The following is a 15,179-nucleotide window of genomic DNA, read 5'->3' as shown; positions in this document are numbered from 1 at the left end:
TCACAATCTCTGTTATCAATTTAACAAACAATACTAAAGCTTTAAGCAATCATCTTAACTCGGCATTCATTGCTTATAAATCTGGTACATTTCGATATTGCTTTAGTCCTTCATACATTCCATTGCAGACATGTTAGAATTCAAGAAATTACAATCTGCTTTTACCCTTAAAATCATTCTGATATCCCTTGCTGGTGATACCTCATCCGAAGACCTCCGAGCGCTTCACGTCAGCGATTGGTGGGAGAAGGCCGGCTTCTACCAGGTCTACCCGCGTTCCTTCAAGGACAGCGATGGAGACGGTATCGGGGATCTGAACGGCATCACCGCAAAGCTACCCTACCTCAAGGACATTGGAATGAAGGCGTTCTGGCTATCGCCCATCTTCAAGAGTCCCATGGTGGACTTTGGCTACGACATTTCCGATTTTGTGGACATTCAACCGGAGTACGGAACGATGACGGACTTTGAGAATCTTGTGCAGGAGGCGAAACGGCTGGGGTTGCGGATCATTCTGGACTTTGTGCCGAATCACTCGAGCGATGAGCACGAATGGTTTGGCAAGAGTGAGAATCGCGAGGTTGGGTATGAGGACTTTTACGTGTGGAACGATGGCCTGTTGGAGAATGATGGGACGCGATCGCCACCGAACAATTGGGTATGAGGAGGAAGAATCATGTCGGAGGAGGTATTAAAATACTGTTTTTTTTTTCTCTAGAATGAAGACTTCGGGGTAGTGCGTGGCAATGGAGTGAGAAACGGCAGCAGTTTTACCTTCACCAGTTTCACCGGAAGCAACCGGATCTGAACTACCGCAATCCGGCTGTGGTGGAAGCAATGAAGAACGTGTTGAGATTCTGGCTCGGCAAGGGCGTGGACGGATTTCGAGTTGATGCCGTGCCATGGCTGTTTGAGGATGAGCAGCTACGAGATGAACCTCCATCGGGACTATCACCCGACAATCCGTTACGACCGGAATACCTCAATCGTATCTACACGAGGGATCTACCGGAAGCGGTTGATATGGTGTACCAGTGGCGCGAAGTGATGGATGAATATCGGAAGAATCACGGTGGGGACACACGGGTATTGATGACCGAAGCATGGTCTGATCTACCGATCGTAGCAACGTATTTCAACGACTCCAACGGACGATTGGGATCCCAAATGCCGTTCAACTTTCAGCTGATTCTGCACCTGGGCAACACTTCGAAAGCTGCAGACTTTAAAACGGTGATCGACTCGTGGCTGGACACGGTCCCCATTGGACATGCTCCTAACTGGGTCATCGGAAACCACGATAGAAGACGTGTTGCATCCAGAATGGGTGGTGATCATATGGCGGACATCATGGCGATGGTCGAACTGTCCATGCCGGGTGTTTCTGTTACGTACCAGGGCGATGAGCTCGGTATGGTCGATACCGAGGTCAGCTGGGAGGAAACCAAAGATCCGAACGCTTGTCAATCCAACGAGAATGTCTACCAACAGTATTCCCGCGATCCAGAGCGTAGTCCTTTCCAGTGGGATGCTACGATGAACGCTGGCTTTACAACCGCTAGCAAGCCGTGGCTTCCGATGAACCTGAACTATGTAACGATCAACGTAGATACGGAGCAGAAGGCCGCCAAAAGTCACCTGAAGGTGTTCGAAGAGTTGATGAAGTTGCGAGATGAAGATGATTTTCATAGCAACAGGTACGGAACGGCCGTTCTGGGAACGAATACGTTTGTGATTCTACGTGCTGGAGATGGCGCAACATACTATACGTTGGTCAATTTGGCAAATGCCCAAGACACGGTCAATGTCGCAGAACTCTTCACCAAATTCAGCACTACCAAATCGTACGAAACAGCAGTCGTTAGAGTGGCAAGCGTTTCTTCAAATAGAACTGCAAAGGAATCGGTTACGCTGAGTTCGATTCAACTGGATCCGTATGAAGCACTGGTAATACAAAGTGGAGCGAAAATTTCCACGAGTATGATTACGTTGATAGTGCTGGCATTGACTGCGCTCTTCCAGTATCGTTGATATTCCAACTAAGAATAAAACAATCTTCCCAGAAGCGTAGTCCGCTCAATTACCTGAAAGAATCTTCCTGACTGACTCAATTGAGCGGCACTGCTCAAAGAAATCGCTATTCCTAGAACCAGGCGCCTTAACAACACAGTCGGATCAATTTCCCTCTTTCTCCAACTCTAAAAATAACACCCTAATCACGTTGCATACCACCATCTCACTGTAAATTGTTTTCAAACAATCTTGTTGTTTTGTCGTGGCGTAAATGATCCCCGACCAGTTATAGGGACGAGGGAAAAACAAACAGAGAATCACAAAGAGTAATATGATAATCCTGTAATCGCTCTCCGACATGGTCGCGCGGCCGAGGCTCAACTCCGACCGATCAGTTGGTCGTGTTCGGTTGCGGCGTGATCATCGCGATGTTACTCGGGAAGTTACTAGTTTTGTGCCTTTTAGCAGTATGTGAAGCTCGGATGCCACTCGGCGTCCGGGAGGCTCTGCTGGCGCTGAAACGGAACCCTCCGGCCAACAACGAGTGGTGGAAGACGGCCACTTTCTACCAGATCTATCCGCGATCCTTCAAGGATAGCAACGGCGATGGGATTGGTGATCTGCGCGGGATCATCGAGAAGCTGCCCTACCTCAGGGAACTCGGAGTTCAGGGCTTCTGGATGTCGCCGATCTTCAAGTCTCCGATGGCGGACTTTGGGTACGACATCTCGGATTACTACGACATTCAGCCGGAGTACGGCACGATGGCCGACTTCGATGCGCTCGTGGCGGAAGCCAAGCAGCTGGGACTGAAGGTGATCCTGGACTTTGTACCGAATCATTCGAGCGACGAGAACGAGTGGTTCAAGAAGTCGGAGAATCGCGAGGCAGGATTTGAGGACTTTTACGTGTGGCATCCGGGCAAGCCGAATCCGGCGGACCCGTCTAAACCTCTGCCACCGAACAACTGGGTCAGCTTCTTCCGAGGATCTGCCTGGCAGTGGAGTGACAAGCGCAAAGAGTTCTACCTGCATCAGTTTTCGGTGAAGCAACCCGACTTGAACTATCGCAATCCGCGGGTCGTCGACCAGATGAAGGACGTCATGCGGTTCTGGTTAAAGCGAGGTGTGGACGGATACAGGATCGATGCCGTACCAACGCTGTTTGAGATTGAGCCCGACGCAAGTGGGAACTACCTGGATGAACCGTTGAGTGGGAACACGAATGATCCGGACGACCCAGGTTACACAATCCATATCTACACGCAGGATCGCAATGAAACGCTGGACATGGTGTACCAGTGGCGTGCCGTGTTGGATGAGTTTCAGAAGGACAACGGCGGGGACGCGAGGGTTATGATGACGGAGTCGTACTCGAGGATCGACATCGTGATGAAGTATTACGGCAATGGGACGGTGCTGGGATCGCACATTCCGTTCAACTTTCGGTTCATAACGGACCTGGGGAAGGATTCGTCGGCGATGGACATTGATAACACGATCAAGTACTGGATGACCAATATGCCCACGGGGCAGGTGGCGAATTGGGTGGTAGGTAAATCACGTAGATCAATTTAGGATTAGGTTATGGGATGAATATTTTTTTTTTCTGTTTGAGTATTAAGCCACTGATTACGAGAACTATTGTAGCGTGTTACCCGTTTTTCCTGTTATTCAGCATTTCCAGATCTATAACACAGTCCCCATTGAGAAGGAAAGTGCTGTTCCATCCAGATGCTGTAAACTCCATTCCTTGTGCCTTGTGCGCTATGTATCGCTAGAACCGCGGTGACAATTTTTTCGTGTCATTTTTCAAGCTCTTCCCAGCAGCTATTATTTGCCGCGCGGGGTCTTGTAAAGACAATTGTCTTTTTGCGGTGCTACTTTTGCGGTGTTCCCTTTGCTCTGATCTGGACAATGTGACTGGACTGCAGTGCAATACCGATCGGCTGGGCATTATTTACATGCGAAGACACGAGGAAAGTATTTTGGGAAGAGGCGCAAAGGAATATCCCAAGATCGATCACATGCTTGAAGAGCACGTGGAGCAACCGTTTTATACTCATGCGGTTGCTGCTACCTCTGAACTTAAACCTAAGGCTGCCACCCTGAGAAGAACCCATGACATTCCGCTTATGAGGCGAAACCCGTAACCATTCGGCCACAGAAGGTTGGCATGGGATGAATATACAAAGATTTAAGACCGGGGCATGACTTTATGCACTTTAATATAGATATTTAATTTTTACTCCTAAACAAAAAGTTGGAGTAAAAATTAAATATCAATATTAAAGTGCATAAAGTCATGCCCCGGTCTTAATTCGTTAAGCTGCCTCGGCTATAAGGGAGACATTGGCTCATCCAAACATCATTAGTGTTTTGGAATTGGGATGATTTTAGTTTTAATAACATGAAAATTTTCACAAAAATACGTATTTTTCCTGTGTTTTTAAAAGGCAATGTTTTTTGAAAAAAATGCTCACAATTATTGTTATTGCAATATGGGTATCAAATGATCAAAAGTGATTCAAAAGTTTGAAAAAAAATACAAAAAAATCACAAAACTACGTTTTATTCTAAAAAAAAACTAAAACAATCAGTTTTTTACAGCATGGGTATCAAACGATCGGGATTGTTTCATGCATTCCGAAAGTAATAACTTTTTTTTTAATCCTCTAATTTTTTACAAAACTACGTATTAAAAAAAATACTGAAAGTTTCAGTTTTTTACATTATGGGTATGATCGGGATTTCTTCATACATTTCGAAAGTAATAACGCTTTTTTTAGAAATACTAAAAAAAATCACAAAACTATGTAATTTCGAAAAAAAAACATTTAAAATTTTAAGTATTTTACAATATGGTTATCAAATGATCGGAATTTTTTCATACATTTCGAAAGTATTAACCCATTTTTTTTTAATACTCAACATTTTCACAAGCTAGGTATTTTTGAAAAAAATACTGAAAATTTCTATTTTTTACAATATGGGTATCAAATTATCGGAATTTTTCATAAATTTTGAAAGTAATAACACAATTTTTTGAAAATACACTAAATTTTCACAAAACTACGTATTTTTTAAAAAATACTCAGTTTTTTACAATATGGGTATAAAATGATCGTGATTTTTTCATAAAGTTCGAAGGTAATAATACAATATTTAAAAAAAAAAATTCACAAAACTACGTATTTTCGAAAAAAATACTCAAAATGTCTGTTTTTTACTATCAAATCAAAATCAAAAATCAAACAATCCACGTTAACGACGATTAAATACCCACATTGCTAAAAACAAAAAAAAAACGAAGATACGTAGTTTTGTGAAAATTTTGAGTATTTCAAAAATTTGTGTTATTACTTTCGTAATGTATGAAAATTCCGAATATTGATACCCTTATTGTAATAAAACCGATTTTTTTTTGTATTTTTCCGAAAATACGTAGTTCTGTAAAATTTTTGAGTATTTTCAAAAAAATGTGTTATTACTTTCGAAATGTATGAAAAATCCCGAATGTTTTATATTTATATTGAAAAAAAAAACTTAAATTTTGAGTATTTTTTTCGAAAATATGTAGTTTTCTGAAAATTTTCCCATAAGCTCTGTGCTTCATGTAAGCCCGCTTCGGTTTTGCATCCACCAAAGAGTAGTACGGGGCAAAAGTATTCACCGGTCTTTTTGAAACTTAATTTTGACCTTAAATGCTCATATTCGTGTTTTTGACTTGTTTTAGGGTAAATTTTAAGCGTTTACAAAAATAATGTGAAAAAATTAAGTTTTGTGTAAGTTATCGAAAAAAATCACCATTTTTAGTTTTTAGTTTTTAGTTTTATGTTTAGAAATACGTTAAACAGATCTATTCAAATTCCTTGTTATGCTTTGAAAGTTGAATATTTATTGGGGAATTTTCATATCATATTTCTAAAATACTAAAAAAAAATCTTCCAGATGGGCAACCACGACCAGCACCGCGTGGCCTCCAGATTCGGCGAGAACAAAATCGACCTCCTCAACATGGTCCTGATGTCCCTGCCAGGCGTGGCCATCACCTACAATGTAAGTGTAGTTCATACAGCCAAAACAAAGATTCTAATCGTTACTAATTACCAGGGCGAAGAAATCGGCATGACGGACGTGTGGATCTCGTACAACGACACGGTCGATCCGGCCGCTTGCAACGCCGGCCCGGACAAGTACCAGTACACGACGCGTGATCCGGAGCGGACTCCGTTTCAGTGGGACGATAGTAAGGACGCTGGGTTCTCAACGGCTAACCACACCTGGCTGCCAATGTCGCCGAGCTATCGGGAGGTCAACGTGAATGTTCAGCAAGAGGTCGACGGGAATAGCCACTTGAAGGTTTACAAGCGGTTGGGTTATTTGCGGAGGAATTTGGCTTGGATGAAGGGAACGCTGAAGACTGCGGTTAGTGGGGACGTTTTGGTGATCTTTAGGGAGTTGAAGGGTTACGACTCGATGGTCACATTGGCGAATAATGGGGTTGGTCAGCAGACGGTGGACATCTCCAAGATGGGTTACTTGCCGCTAGAGAAGTTTGGGGTTTATCGAGCGGTTTCGGTGAATTCTATCCACCAGGAAGGTGAACCTGTAGCTGTTGGTAGGATTGTACTGGATCCATTCGAGTCGGTTGTTATCAGTGCCAAAAGTAACTATTTCTACTATGAAGTGCTCAACTCTCGACCCAATGATGGCAAATAACTATTAATCTTAAAGTAAATATTGTCGAAGGTAAATGTTAGTGCAAACCCAGAAGAATAATAAACACTTGACTGTAATCAACCGTACCTCATCTTGATGACTTCCTCCAATTCTCTAGTTTAGTGTTGCTTCAAACGTCTAGTAAGCAAGTCTCCAAAATGTTAACGATCTACCTCACCCTATCATCACTCCTACTCGTCACGGCGATCCGCCTTAAATCCGAACAACCGACCAAGGATTGGTGGGAACGGGCCGGATTCTACCAGGTCTACCCGCGATCCTTCAAGGACAGCAATGGCGACGGAATCGGCGACCTGAACGGAATCACCGAAAAGCTGTCCTACCTCAAGGGCATCGGAATGCGCGGTTTTTGGCTCTCGCCCATGTACAAGAGTCCGATGGCGGATTTTGGCTACGACATCTCGGACTTTCGGGACATCCAGGACGAGTACGGTACGATGGACGATTTTAGGAACCAGATTGCCGAGGCGAAGCGGTTGGGGCTGAAGGTGATTTTGGACTACGTTCCGAATCACTCGAGTGATAAGCACGAGTGGTTCATCAAGTCGGTGAATCGAGAACCGGGCTATGAGGACTACTACGTGTGGCGGGACGGAAAGCCGAACCCGGATGGGTCGGGCAGGCCGCTGGTGCCGAATAATTGGGTGAGTTTGACAATAAGGTTGTTGATTGATAACCTAATCGCAGGGTGGCCACCAGATTTTGATTTTAGAATTCCCGTTTTTTTTCGGTTTTCTCCCAAGACCATCATGATTTTTTCCGGAGAGTTTTCACATCAAGTTAAAATGCTTTTAAATCTAACCTGCAAATCTGCAAAAAAATAGTACAGATATTTTGCTTAATATTTTCAATTCTTATGATAGCATTCAAAGGGTTGCACTAGTTGTTATCGAAGTAGTTTTTGATCGATTTTTAATCCAAACACCTAATTTTCATAAATTTAGGGATTTTTTCGTCTTCATACCCTTCAAGTTTTCAACACTCAAAATTTAAAAAAAAAATCGGGACAAAAACTTTATATACAATTTGTACCAGCCTTATCCGAAGTCCCATACAAACCTTCCGATAATCGAGTCTGTACTGCACTTAGTTTACAAAATTTATGCAAATTCAAGAAGAGCGATTGTGAGTACCTCCTTTTTCATAAAAAATGCATTTTGTATCATTAGTTTGGTCATAAAGTCTAAAATTGCTTTAAAAAACGGTATCTTGAAAACGACTTTATTCGATCGATTTTGTATCTTCGGCAAAACAGTGGAAATTTTCGTATGTTTGGCAGGTTAAGCACTCGCTCCAAACTCCATCCAATTTGCTGATTTTCACTATTTAAACTACTAATTTTGCAAAACTTTTGATAGATACTTGCTTGCTCACTTTTTATTGAGATATTTATCACTCGATTTCAGTTGAAAACGCTTTTAATGAGCTGTAATTGAATGTCAAAGTGCTGGTAACATTAGAGGCACGCTGGAATTAGATGCTGTCCCCCTACTAATACTTAATTGATCAGAAGAATTCTACAATATTTCAATTACTTTTTTTTACATGCAACCATGTTTTATTTCGCTATGGTGTTCCCGGACTATTTTACATAAAAATCAATGAAAATCTCAAACTACAATTAAGCATTGAAGAGAAACAACGTTTTTAATGAAAAAAATGTTTTTTTTTTGCGAAATAAAGCACTCGGAAGTAGATAAGTACACATGAAAATTTAACTCTTTTTTTGTTTTTTTTTACCTTGAAATCCGATTGATGAATACTGAACATTCTATGTTAAATATACCATTAGCGTGAACCGTTTTTCAAAAAGTTTCACGGAACTTTCGTTTTAACCCACAAAGATGCCTACTTTGATTGAAATTTGAACATTCGATTTATTTTATGAATCTTCATTGGCATATTTTTGCATGTAATGTTGACCACCAACTTTTCAGAACGTTCCGTGTAACATAAACAACTATACAGCAAATCCATAAACCGATGTTGAACACAGTCAACATTTTTTTAGGGGGTTTCTTGGCCAAAATAATCAGACCCGTATTTTTTTGACGTCCAAGACAGCTCGAATCGGTTGAAATGGCTTGGAGTCATGATTTTTTTTTTGAAAATGGTTTTTGCGAAAATTCACGAAAATGACTATTTTTGGGACGACCATAGCACGGCCAAACAAAAAAACATAATATGGGTCTATTTATTTTGGCCAAGGAGCCCCCAGAAAAATGTTTAGCACGATCGGAGATACATTTTGAAAAAAATAACAAAATTTACACAGAAAAAAATTATGGTAATATTCATCAGGAATTGGAATTTTTATCAGGTACACATTTCTACACATTTTTATGTGGGCTCACATTTACTTTCAAATCAATCGTTTGGTAGAGTGTGAGATCTGTGTAAAGAGGGTGTCAAACCATCGGGGTTTCAGTGTAATATTTTAGTGATTTGTCAGACAAATTCCCGAGTTTTTCTCGGTATTCTCCCGGAGGATTTAAATTCTCGACTTTTTACCGATATTTCCCGAGGTGGCCACCCTGCCTTATTGTCTGGCGATATCGAAAATGGTTATTTTTTTCGTCGAAAAGATAACGATACCGTAAACTGGGGTGACTTTGATAGACCGGGGTGACATTGATTGAAATTTGATTTGGTCGCTAATTTTGATACATCCAATGTAACAGTCACATTTTTGCATATATGTTCGATAATAAGTTATCACTTAATGCTTACATACTCAAAATTCTCAAAAATGTTAAGTTATTTATTTGACGGACATTTGAAAAACCTATCAAAGTCACCACGGGCTATCAAAGTCACCCAGTTTACGGTACTTAACAAAAAAAAATCAAAGTAGGTGAAATATAAGCCATTCGACCAATTCTCATCACTTTTGCCGTTTTCCGCTATTGAATCAACATTTTCAGATATATCAACAATGGAGAGTTGCTTGCTCACTTTTATTTGAGCTATTTATTAAATACTTTGGAACAGTCAAAAACACTTTATGAAAGCTGTAATTCATGATCAAAGTGCTGATAGGCCGATAATAGAAATAGGCTGAGAATGGGCATAGTTCCCCTATATCATATTTTTTTTAAATACTAAAATTTCTATAATTTCCAATATTCATTTGAAACATTGAAAAGTTTTGTATGCATTTTTATTTTATAAAAGTTTTTTTTTTAAACTCAATGTTTCACTCAGACATATCTAATTGATTTTTGAATGCTTCCTTTTGCCTATATCTATGTGCCCTTTCAATTCAAATTTGACCAAATTTCATCAAGTTATTTCTGAAAAAAGTACACACACAGTCATCTTTTACCCCGATAGCATATGTCTTGGTACGAGGTACATAAAAAAATAAAAATAGTAATCACTTTTTTTGCAAATCGAAAAACAGTCACTGACAGTTTAACTTGCGCATTTTGTTTATCACTAAGTACAAGAAAATCAATATGTTGCATTTAAAATAATTGAAACTAACAAAAAATATCAAAAGAAGTTGCAACAAATTTTGAATTAATCATTGATTGTTGATGTTGATGTTGATTTTAGTTAAACTATTTTGATATCGTTGCAAATTATCGTTGAACAAATCTCAAGAATTCAGTACAAAAATGAACTAATAAAAAAATGTATAGAACAAAATGTAGGATTTTAATTTATTTTTCAAAAATTATACAAAAAACAAAATCAAAATATTATCAACTAGCACGAATTTTCTCATACTGTATGTCCCACGCCAATATGAAGCAAGGTGATAATCATTGCATAACAATGTACCTTAAAAAATTAAATATTTGTGACCTAGAAAATATTTTAATTGTGGATATTTGTTTTTTATTATATTTTAAGTTTTTTCATATATTTTGATGGAGGCACAAGATCATTCATAAAGCTTCGTTTTAGGTGAAGATTCACGAAGTATCGAGCGCCTCCTTTTTAAAGTATATAAAATTTTAAAATTAAAATAAATTAAAAATTTCCAGGGTAAAATATTTTCCATGTCACAGATATTCGAAAAGGACATCTTAACCCGAGCAGGGGTAAATAACACGGGAATACCAAATTTTGGTATTACTTGGGCAAATAACAGCGACCAAAATGTGCCCTTGGTTGCCTAGTAATAGATGGTAAAATACCATGAAATCATACCAAAATCTTGTATGTGGAAGGGCACAACAATACCAAACCATGTTATTCCAAGGGTAAAATAATACCTCAAAATAAAACCATTTCAATACCAAGTTGAGGTCTTCTGGATTTGTGAACATTGCTTGAATACCAAAACTTGGTATTGCCATGGTTTTAATTTTAGGTATTCCCGCGCCCTTGGAAAATCATATTTTGGTATTCCTGTGGTCTTTCACATACATGATTTTGGTATGATTTCATGGTATTTTACCATCTATTACTGGGCAACCAAGGGCACATTTTGGTCGCTGGTATTTGCACAAGTAATACCAAAATTTGGTATTTTCATACCATTTTTAGTGCAACAGTGTTAGTGTTAGTGAAAAAACGGAAATGATCCATATGCAACAGCCAAATCTACTCACCTGATGATTCCATGTTGTTCTTAGTGATATTCTTCACCACACCGAATGCATTTGTCATTGATGAACGGCCTGTGCTTGAAGTTCTTGAAGCTACTGAAAAATAACAAGATTGAAAAATAAGTATTATTGAAATGAAACTGGATTGAAATTCACCAAAATTCAATAATCTGTTGATTGACTCGTTTTTCAAAGTATTTGGTTATCCCAACTTAGAGAAATTTCAACGTTTTTGAAAAAAATATTAGTGGGTATATCACAAAAAAAAATTAAATCAGCTTTAAATAACATTTTTGGGTTTCAAGTAATTTTAGCGCAAAATTAATTAACTCGTCAAAATTTTTAAAAAATTTCTCATAGTTTCAGAGAAAATTGATGAAACCTTTCAATACCAAAATAATACCAAAATCATCATGACTTAGAAAATTTTCCACAATTTCAAGTCATTTCTTTAGGGGGTATATCAAAAATGTTTAAAATCAAGTTTGAAATTTCCGGTTTTCAATGAAAGCATTCGCTTTGAGACATCATTTTAGCGCAAAGTTAATTATTTTGTCAAAATTGGTAAAAATTTTCCCATAGTTTCAGAGGAATTTGATAAAACACTTTAATAACAAAATAATACCAAAATGTGCCATCCTGACTTAGAAAATTTTCCACAATTTCAAGTCATTTCTGTAGGGGGTATATCAAAAATGTTTAAAATCAAGTTTGAAATTTCCGGTTTTTAATGAAAGCATTCCCTTTGAGACATCATTTTAGCGACAAATTAATTATTTTGTCAAAATTGGTCAAAATTTTCCCATAGTTTCAGAGGAATTTGATAAAACACTTTAATACCAAAAAAATACCAAAATGTGGTGTTCGACCATTGACAAATTCTGCAATTTTGCAATATCAAAACAATACCTTAAATTGGTATGATAGCACATTTTGCTCTTGCATAATCCTTAAGACAAATTTTAAAGGGTCCAGGAATACCAAAATTTGGTATTGATACCAGAGAAAGGTATTATTACGCATTTCCCTTGTTATTTACCCATGCTCGGGAAGCGTCCTTTCCACGAAGAAATTGTTTAGATACATTGATTTGCAATAATAATCTCCTTCAGCCATGGCGTGATGTCCATGTACGTCTTAAAAAAAATGTTTCGTTTAAAAACAAGGTGCCTGTCACTGTGCTTCTTACAAATGTCAGCCTGAAAGTGAGCAAATTGAATTTTAATGTTCAATAGATAATAAAGGCCAGGTTTCTTTTAGTTGATCTTTCAAAAATAACAATTTAATATTTAAATTTATTAGCTTTGAAAAAAATATTTTCAAATTTGAGGTTAAGCTAATAAATCCAAATTTACTTACAAAACTGTTCTTCTCAAAATGCCTCTAAAACTGAAGTGATTTTTTTATTTCTGTTTCCATAACGTATAAAACTTGTAACCTAGAAACTTTTTTTCCGTTTATTTACTTTACTTTACTTTTACTTAAATTATTTTTCTTGGGAAAAACATGACGCTTAGAGAGTATTCAAATAATCCTATTTATCAATGTTTAAAAAATAATTAACTAATAATAGTTAACTAACTTTTGAAACATTTAAAAATATGTGGAGTCGGAGTCGGAGTCGGAGCCAACCATTTGTTGAAAGCTGGAGTCGGAGTCGGAGTCGGCTAGAGTTGGTAGGCCGGAGTCGGAGTCGGAGTCGGAGCCAACCATTTGTTGAAAGCCGGAGCCGGAGTCGGAGTCGGCTAATCTGAGAAAGCCGGAGTCGGAGTCGGAGTCGGAGTCGTTTGAAATATGACCCGACTCCGCAGCCCTGCTTTATACGCTCTTAAAAATAACCCTTCAAAGCTAGAAAAAAATGAGAAATTTTAAAATGATTTATTTTGTTCTATAATAATTATTTTTTTCGATGAAAAATACGCTTTTTTATTTGAGTACACCTTCAAATTGAACGTTCAATATAACATAAAAATGCCTTTGACACAAAATTGTCAAATAATCGTCACTTTAGGTTGCGAATTGTTGAAAAAACACGTATTTTTCGAATGTTCAAAAACTAAAGGAAATAATTTTCCCCAATAATTTCTCCCCCACCAGCTTTCCGGAATGCGTGGCAGCGCCTGGGAGTGGAACGAGCAACGCCAACAGTATTACTACCACCTTTTCACGGCCCAGCAACCGGACCTGAACTTCCGCAACCCAACGGTGGTGCAAGAGATGAAGGACGTGCTGAGCTTCTGGCTGGACGTCGGCGTCGACGGCTTCCGGATCGACTCGGTCGGGTGCATGTTCGAGGTTCCGGCGGACGCGAATGGCGACTTTCCGGACGAACCGTTGAGCGGGACTACCGAGGACCAGGAGGACTTTGCCTATTTGAACCATATTCATACGATTGACCGTCCGGAGAACGTGGAGATGGTTTACGAGTGGAGACAGTTGCTGGAGGACTATCAGAAGGAACATGGGGGTGATACACGGATTTTGATGACCGAGTCGTGGTCGGGACTGGATATCATCAAGCCTTACTTCCGGAATATTCGGGGAGTTGAGGGCGCCCAAATGCCGTTCAACTTCCGGTTGATCACGGAGCTGACTAAGGACTCTAGTGCTTACGATTTTAAAAACGTGATCGATTCCTGGATGGCCATCGTGGACGACCAGCATTCGGCCAACTGGGTCCTCGGCAATCACGACCGTAGCCGGGTTGCAACCCGGTTGGGCATCGAACGGGCCGATGGCATAGCCATGATCGAGCTGACCCTGCCGGGAGTTAGCGTAACGTACCAGGGTGAAGAGATCGCCATGATCGACGTGGACATTTCGTTTGAGCAAACCGTCGATCCGCTTGGATGTAACGAGGGCAGGGAAAATTACGCGGCCAAATCGCGCGATCCGGTGCGGACTCCGTTCCAGTGGGACGATAGCAACTTGGCGGGATTTACCAGCGGGACGACCACGTGGCTTCCGGTTGGACCGAACTATAAAACCACGAACGTCAAGGTGCAGGAAGCGGACCCGAAGAGTCATTTGAACGTGTTTAAGTCGCTGATGGTGTTGCGAGACAGCGATACATTTTTGTACGGCGATTGGAGCACGATCGCGGTTAACGAACAGGTTTTTATGATTGTACGCGATTTGAAGAGTTCGGACGCCTACCTCACCGTTGTGAACCTGGGAAGTTCCGTCCAAACATTTAATTTAAACAATCTTGTGAAGGATTTTCCTAAAGTGCTGTACTACAGAGTGGTTAGTGGTGGTTCAGCGCATACAGTCGGGTAAGATGTTCATGGTTATTTTGAAAAGTTCAAACTAATACGACATAAACTTCCAGATACCCTGTCCAAACGAGTGCGGTTACTCTGCAGGCTTACGAAGCCTTCGTTCTACGAGCGAAACGCGCGGAGGATCGCAAAATGAGGGGCGAAATCTGCGAGAGGTGGCTTTCGTAAGACGAATGAAAACAACCTTTAGAAAGTTGTATCGGAATATTTTTGAAATAAATAGCATTTTTGACGAAGAAAATGTAACACTAACAAAATTAAACCCCTTTCCCCAATCACCGACAAGAATGTCCATTAGGGTGTAATATGGTTGTATGGAAAAAAATAAAGTTGTTCAAATTTAGCGAGCACAGCAATTTTTCAGTTCCTTTTGGGATTCTAAACAACTCCCCAAAGTTTGGGAACGATTGGTTTAGTCCTCACTTTGCGCAAAGCGATTCAATTTTCCATATAAATTTGTATGGGAAAAACCATTTTTTTGGATTTTGATATTTATAAAATCCACGTTTCACGCTGTACTAAAATCGGATTCATATTCGGATGCTCTGGAATGTGCTCTACAACTTTCCCGAAGAGCGTATGGT

The 15,179-nt window shown here is 39.6% G+C and overlaps 2 protein-coding genes and 1 pseudogene across 2 annotated transcripts; all 3 read left to right on the top strand.

Annotated features, from left to right (window-relative positions):
* Positions 1–111: 111 nt before the first annotated feature.
* Positions 112–2,065, top strand: LOC6053874 (annotated as a pseudogene).
* A 326-nt stretch (positions 2,066–2,391) lies between these two features.
* On the top strand, positions 2,392–6,815 carry LOC6037642 (maltase A1). The gene is made up of 3 exons (XM_001847477.2): positions 2,392–3,563; positions 5,964–6,071; positions 6,126–6,815. The coding sequence occupies exons 1-3, from the start codon at positions 2,442–2,444 to the stop codon at positions 6,732–6,734; spliced, it is 1,839 nt and encodes a 612-aa protein (XP_001847529.2). The 5' UTR covers positions 2,392–2,441; the 3' UTR covers positions 6,735–6,815.
* A 56-nt stretch (positions 6,816–6,871) lies between these two features.
* On the top strand, positions 6,872–14,890 carry LOC6052477 (maltase A1). The gene is made up of 3 exons (XM_001868707.2): positions 6,872–7,399; positions 13,412–14,589; positions 14,646–14,890. The coding sequence occupies exons 1-3, from the start codon at positions 6,893–6,895 to the stop codon at positions 14,761–14,763; spliced, it is 1,803 nt and encodes a 600-aa protein (XP_001868742.2). The 5' UTR covers positions 6,872–6,892; the 3' UTR covers positions 14,764–14,890.
* Positions 14,891–15,179: the final 289 nt, after the last annotated feature.

This window comes from Culex quinquefasciatus, chromosome 2 (assembly GCF_015732765.1).
Source record: "Culex quinquefasciatus strain JHB chromosome 2, VPISU_Cqui_1.0_pri_paternal, whole genome shotgun sequence".
NCBI classification, from domain to species: domain Eukaryota; kingdom Metazoa; phylum Arthropoda; class Insecta; order Diptera; family Culicidae; genus Culex; species Culex quinquefasciatus.
This window is presented reverse-complemented; position numbering and strand designations above follow the sequence as displayed.

Excerpts from the sequence above, each read along its gene's own strand:
- LOC6052477 (XM_001868707.2), top strand. The coding sequence starts at position 6,893 with ATGTTAACGATCTACCTCACCCTATCATCACTCCTACTCGTCACGGCG. Across the intron at positions 7,400-13,411 it reads CGCTGGTGCCGAATAATTGG|CTTTCCGGAATGCGTGGCAG; the intron begins GTGAGTTTGACA and ends CTCCCCCACCAG. Across the intron at positions 14,590-14,645 it reads GGTTCAGCGCATACAGTCGG|ATACCCTGTCCAAACGAGTG; the intron begins GTAAGATGTTCA and ends ATAAACTTCCAG.
- LOC6037642 (XM_001847477.2), top strand. The coding sequence starts at position 2,442 with ATGTTACTCGGGAAGTTACTAGTTTTGTGCCTTTTAGCAGTATGTGAA. Across the intron at positions 3,564-5,963 it reads GGCAGGTGGCGAATTGGGTG|ATGGGCAACCACGACCAGCA; the intron begins GTAGGTAAATCA and ends AAAATCTTCCAG. Across the intron at positions 6,072-6,125 it reads GCGTGGCCATCACCTACAAT|GGCGAAGAAATCGGCATGAC; the intron begins GTAAGTGTAGTT and ends ACTAATTACCAG.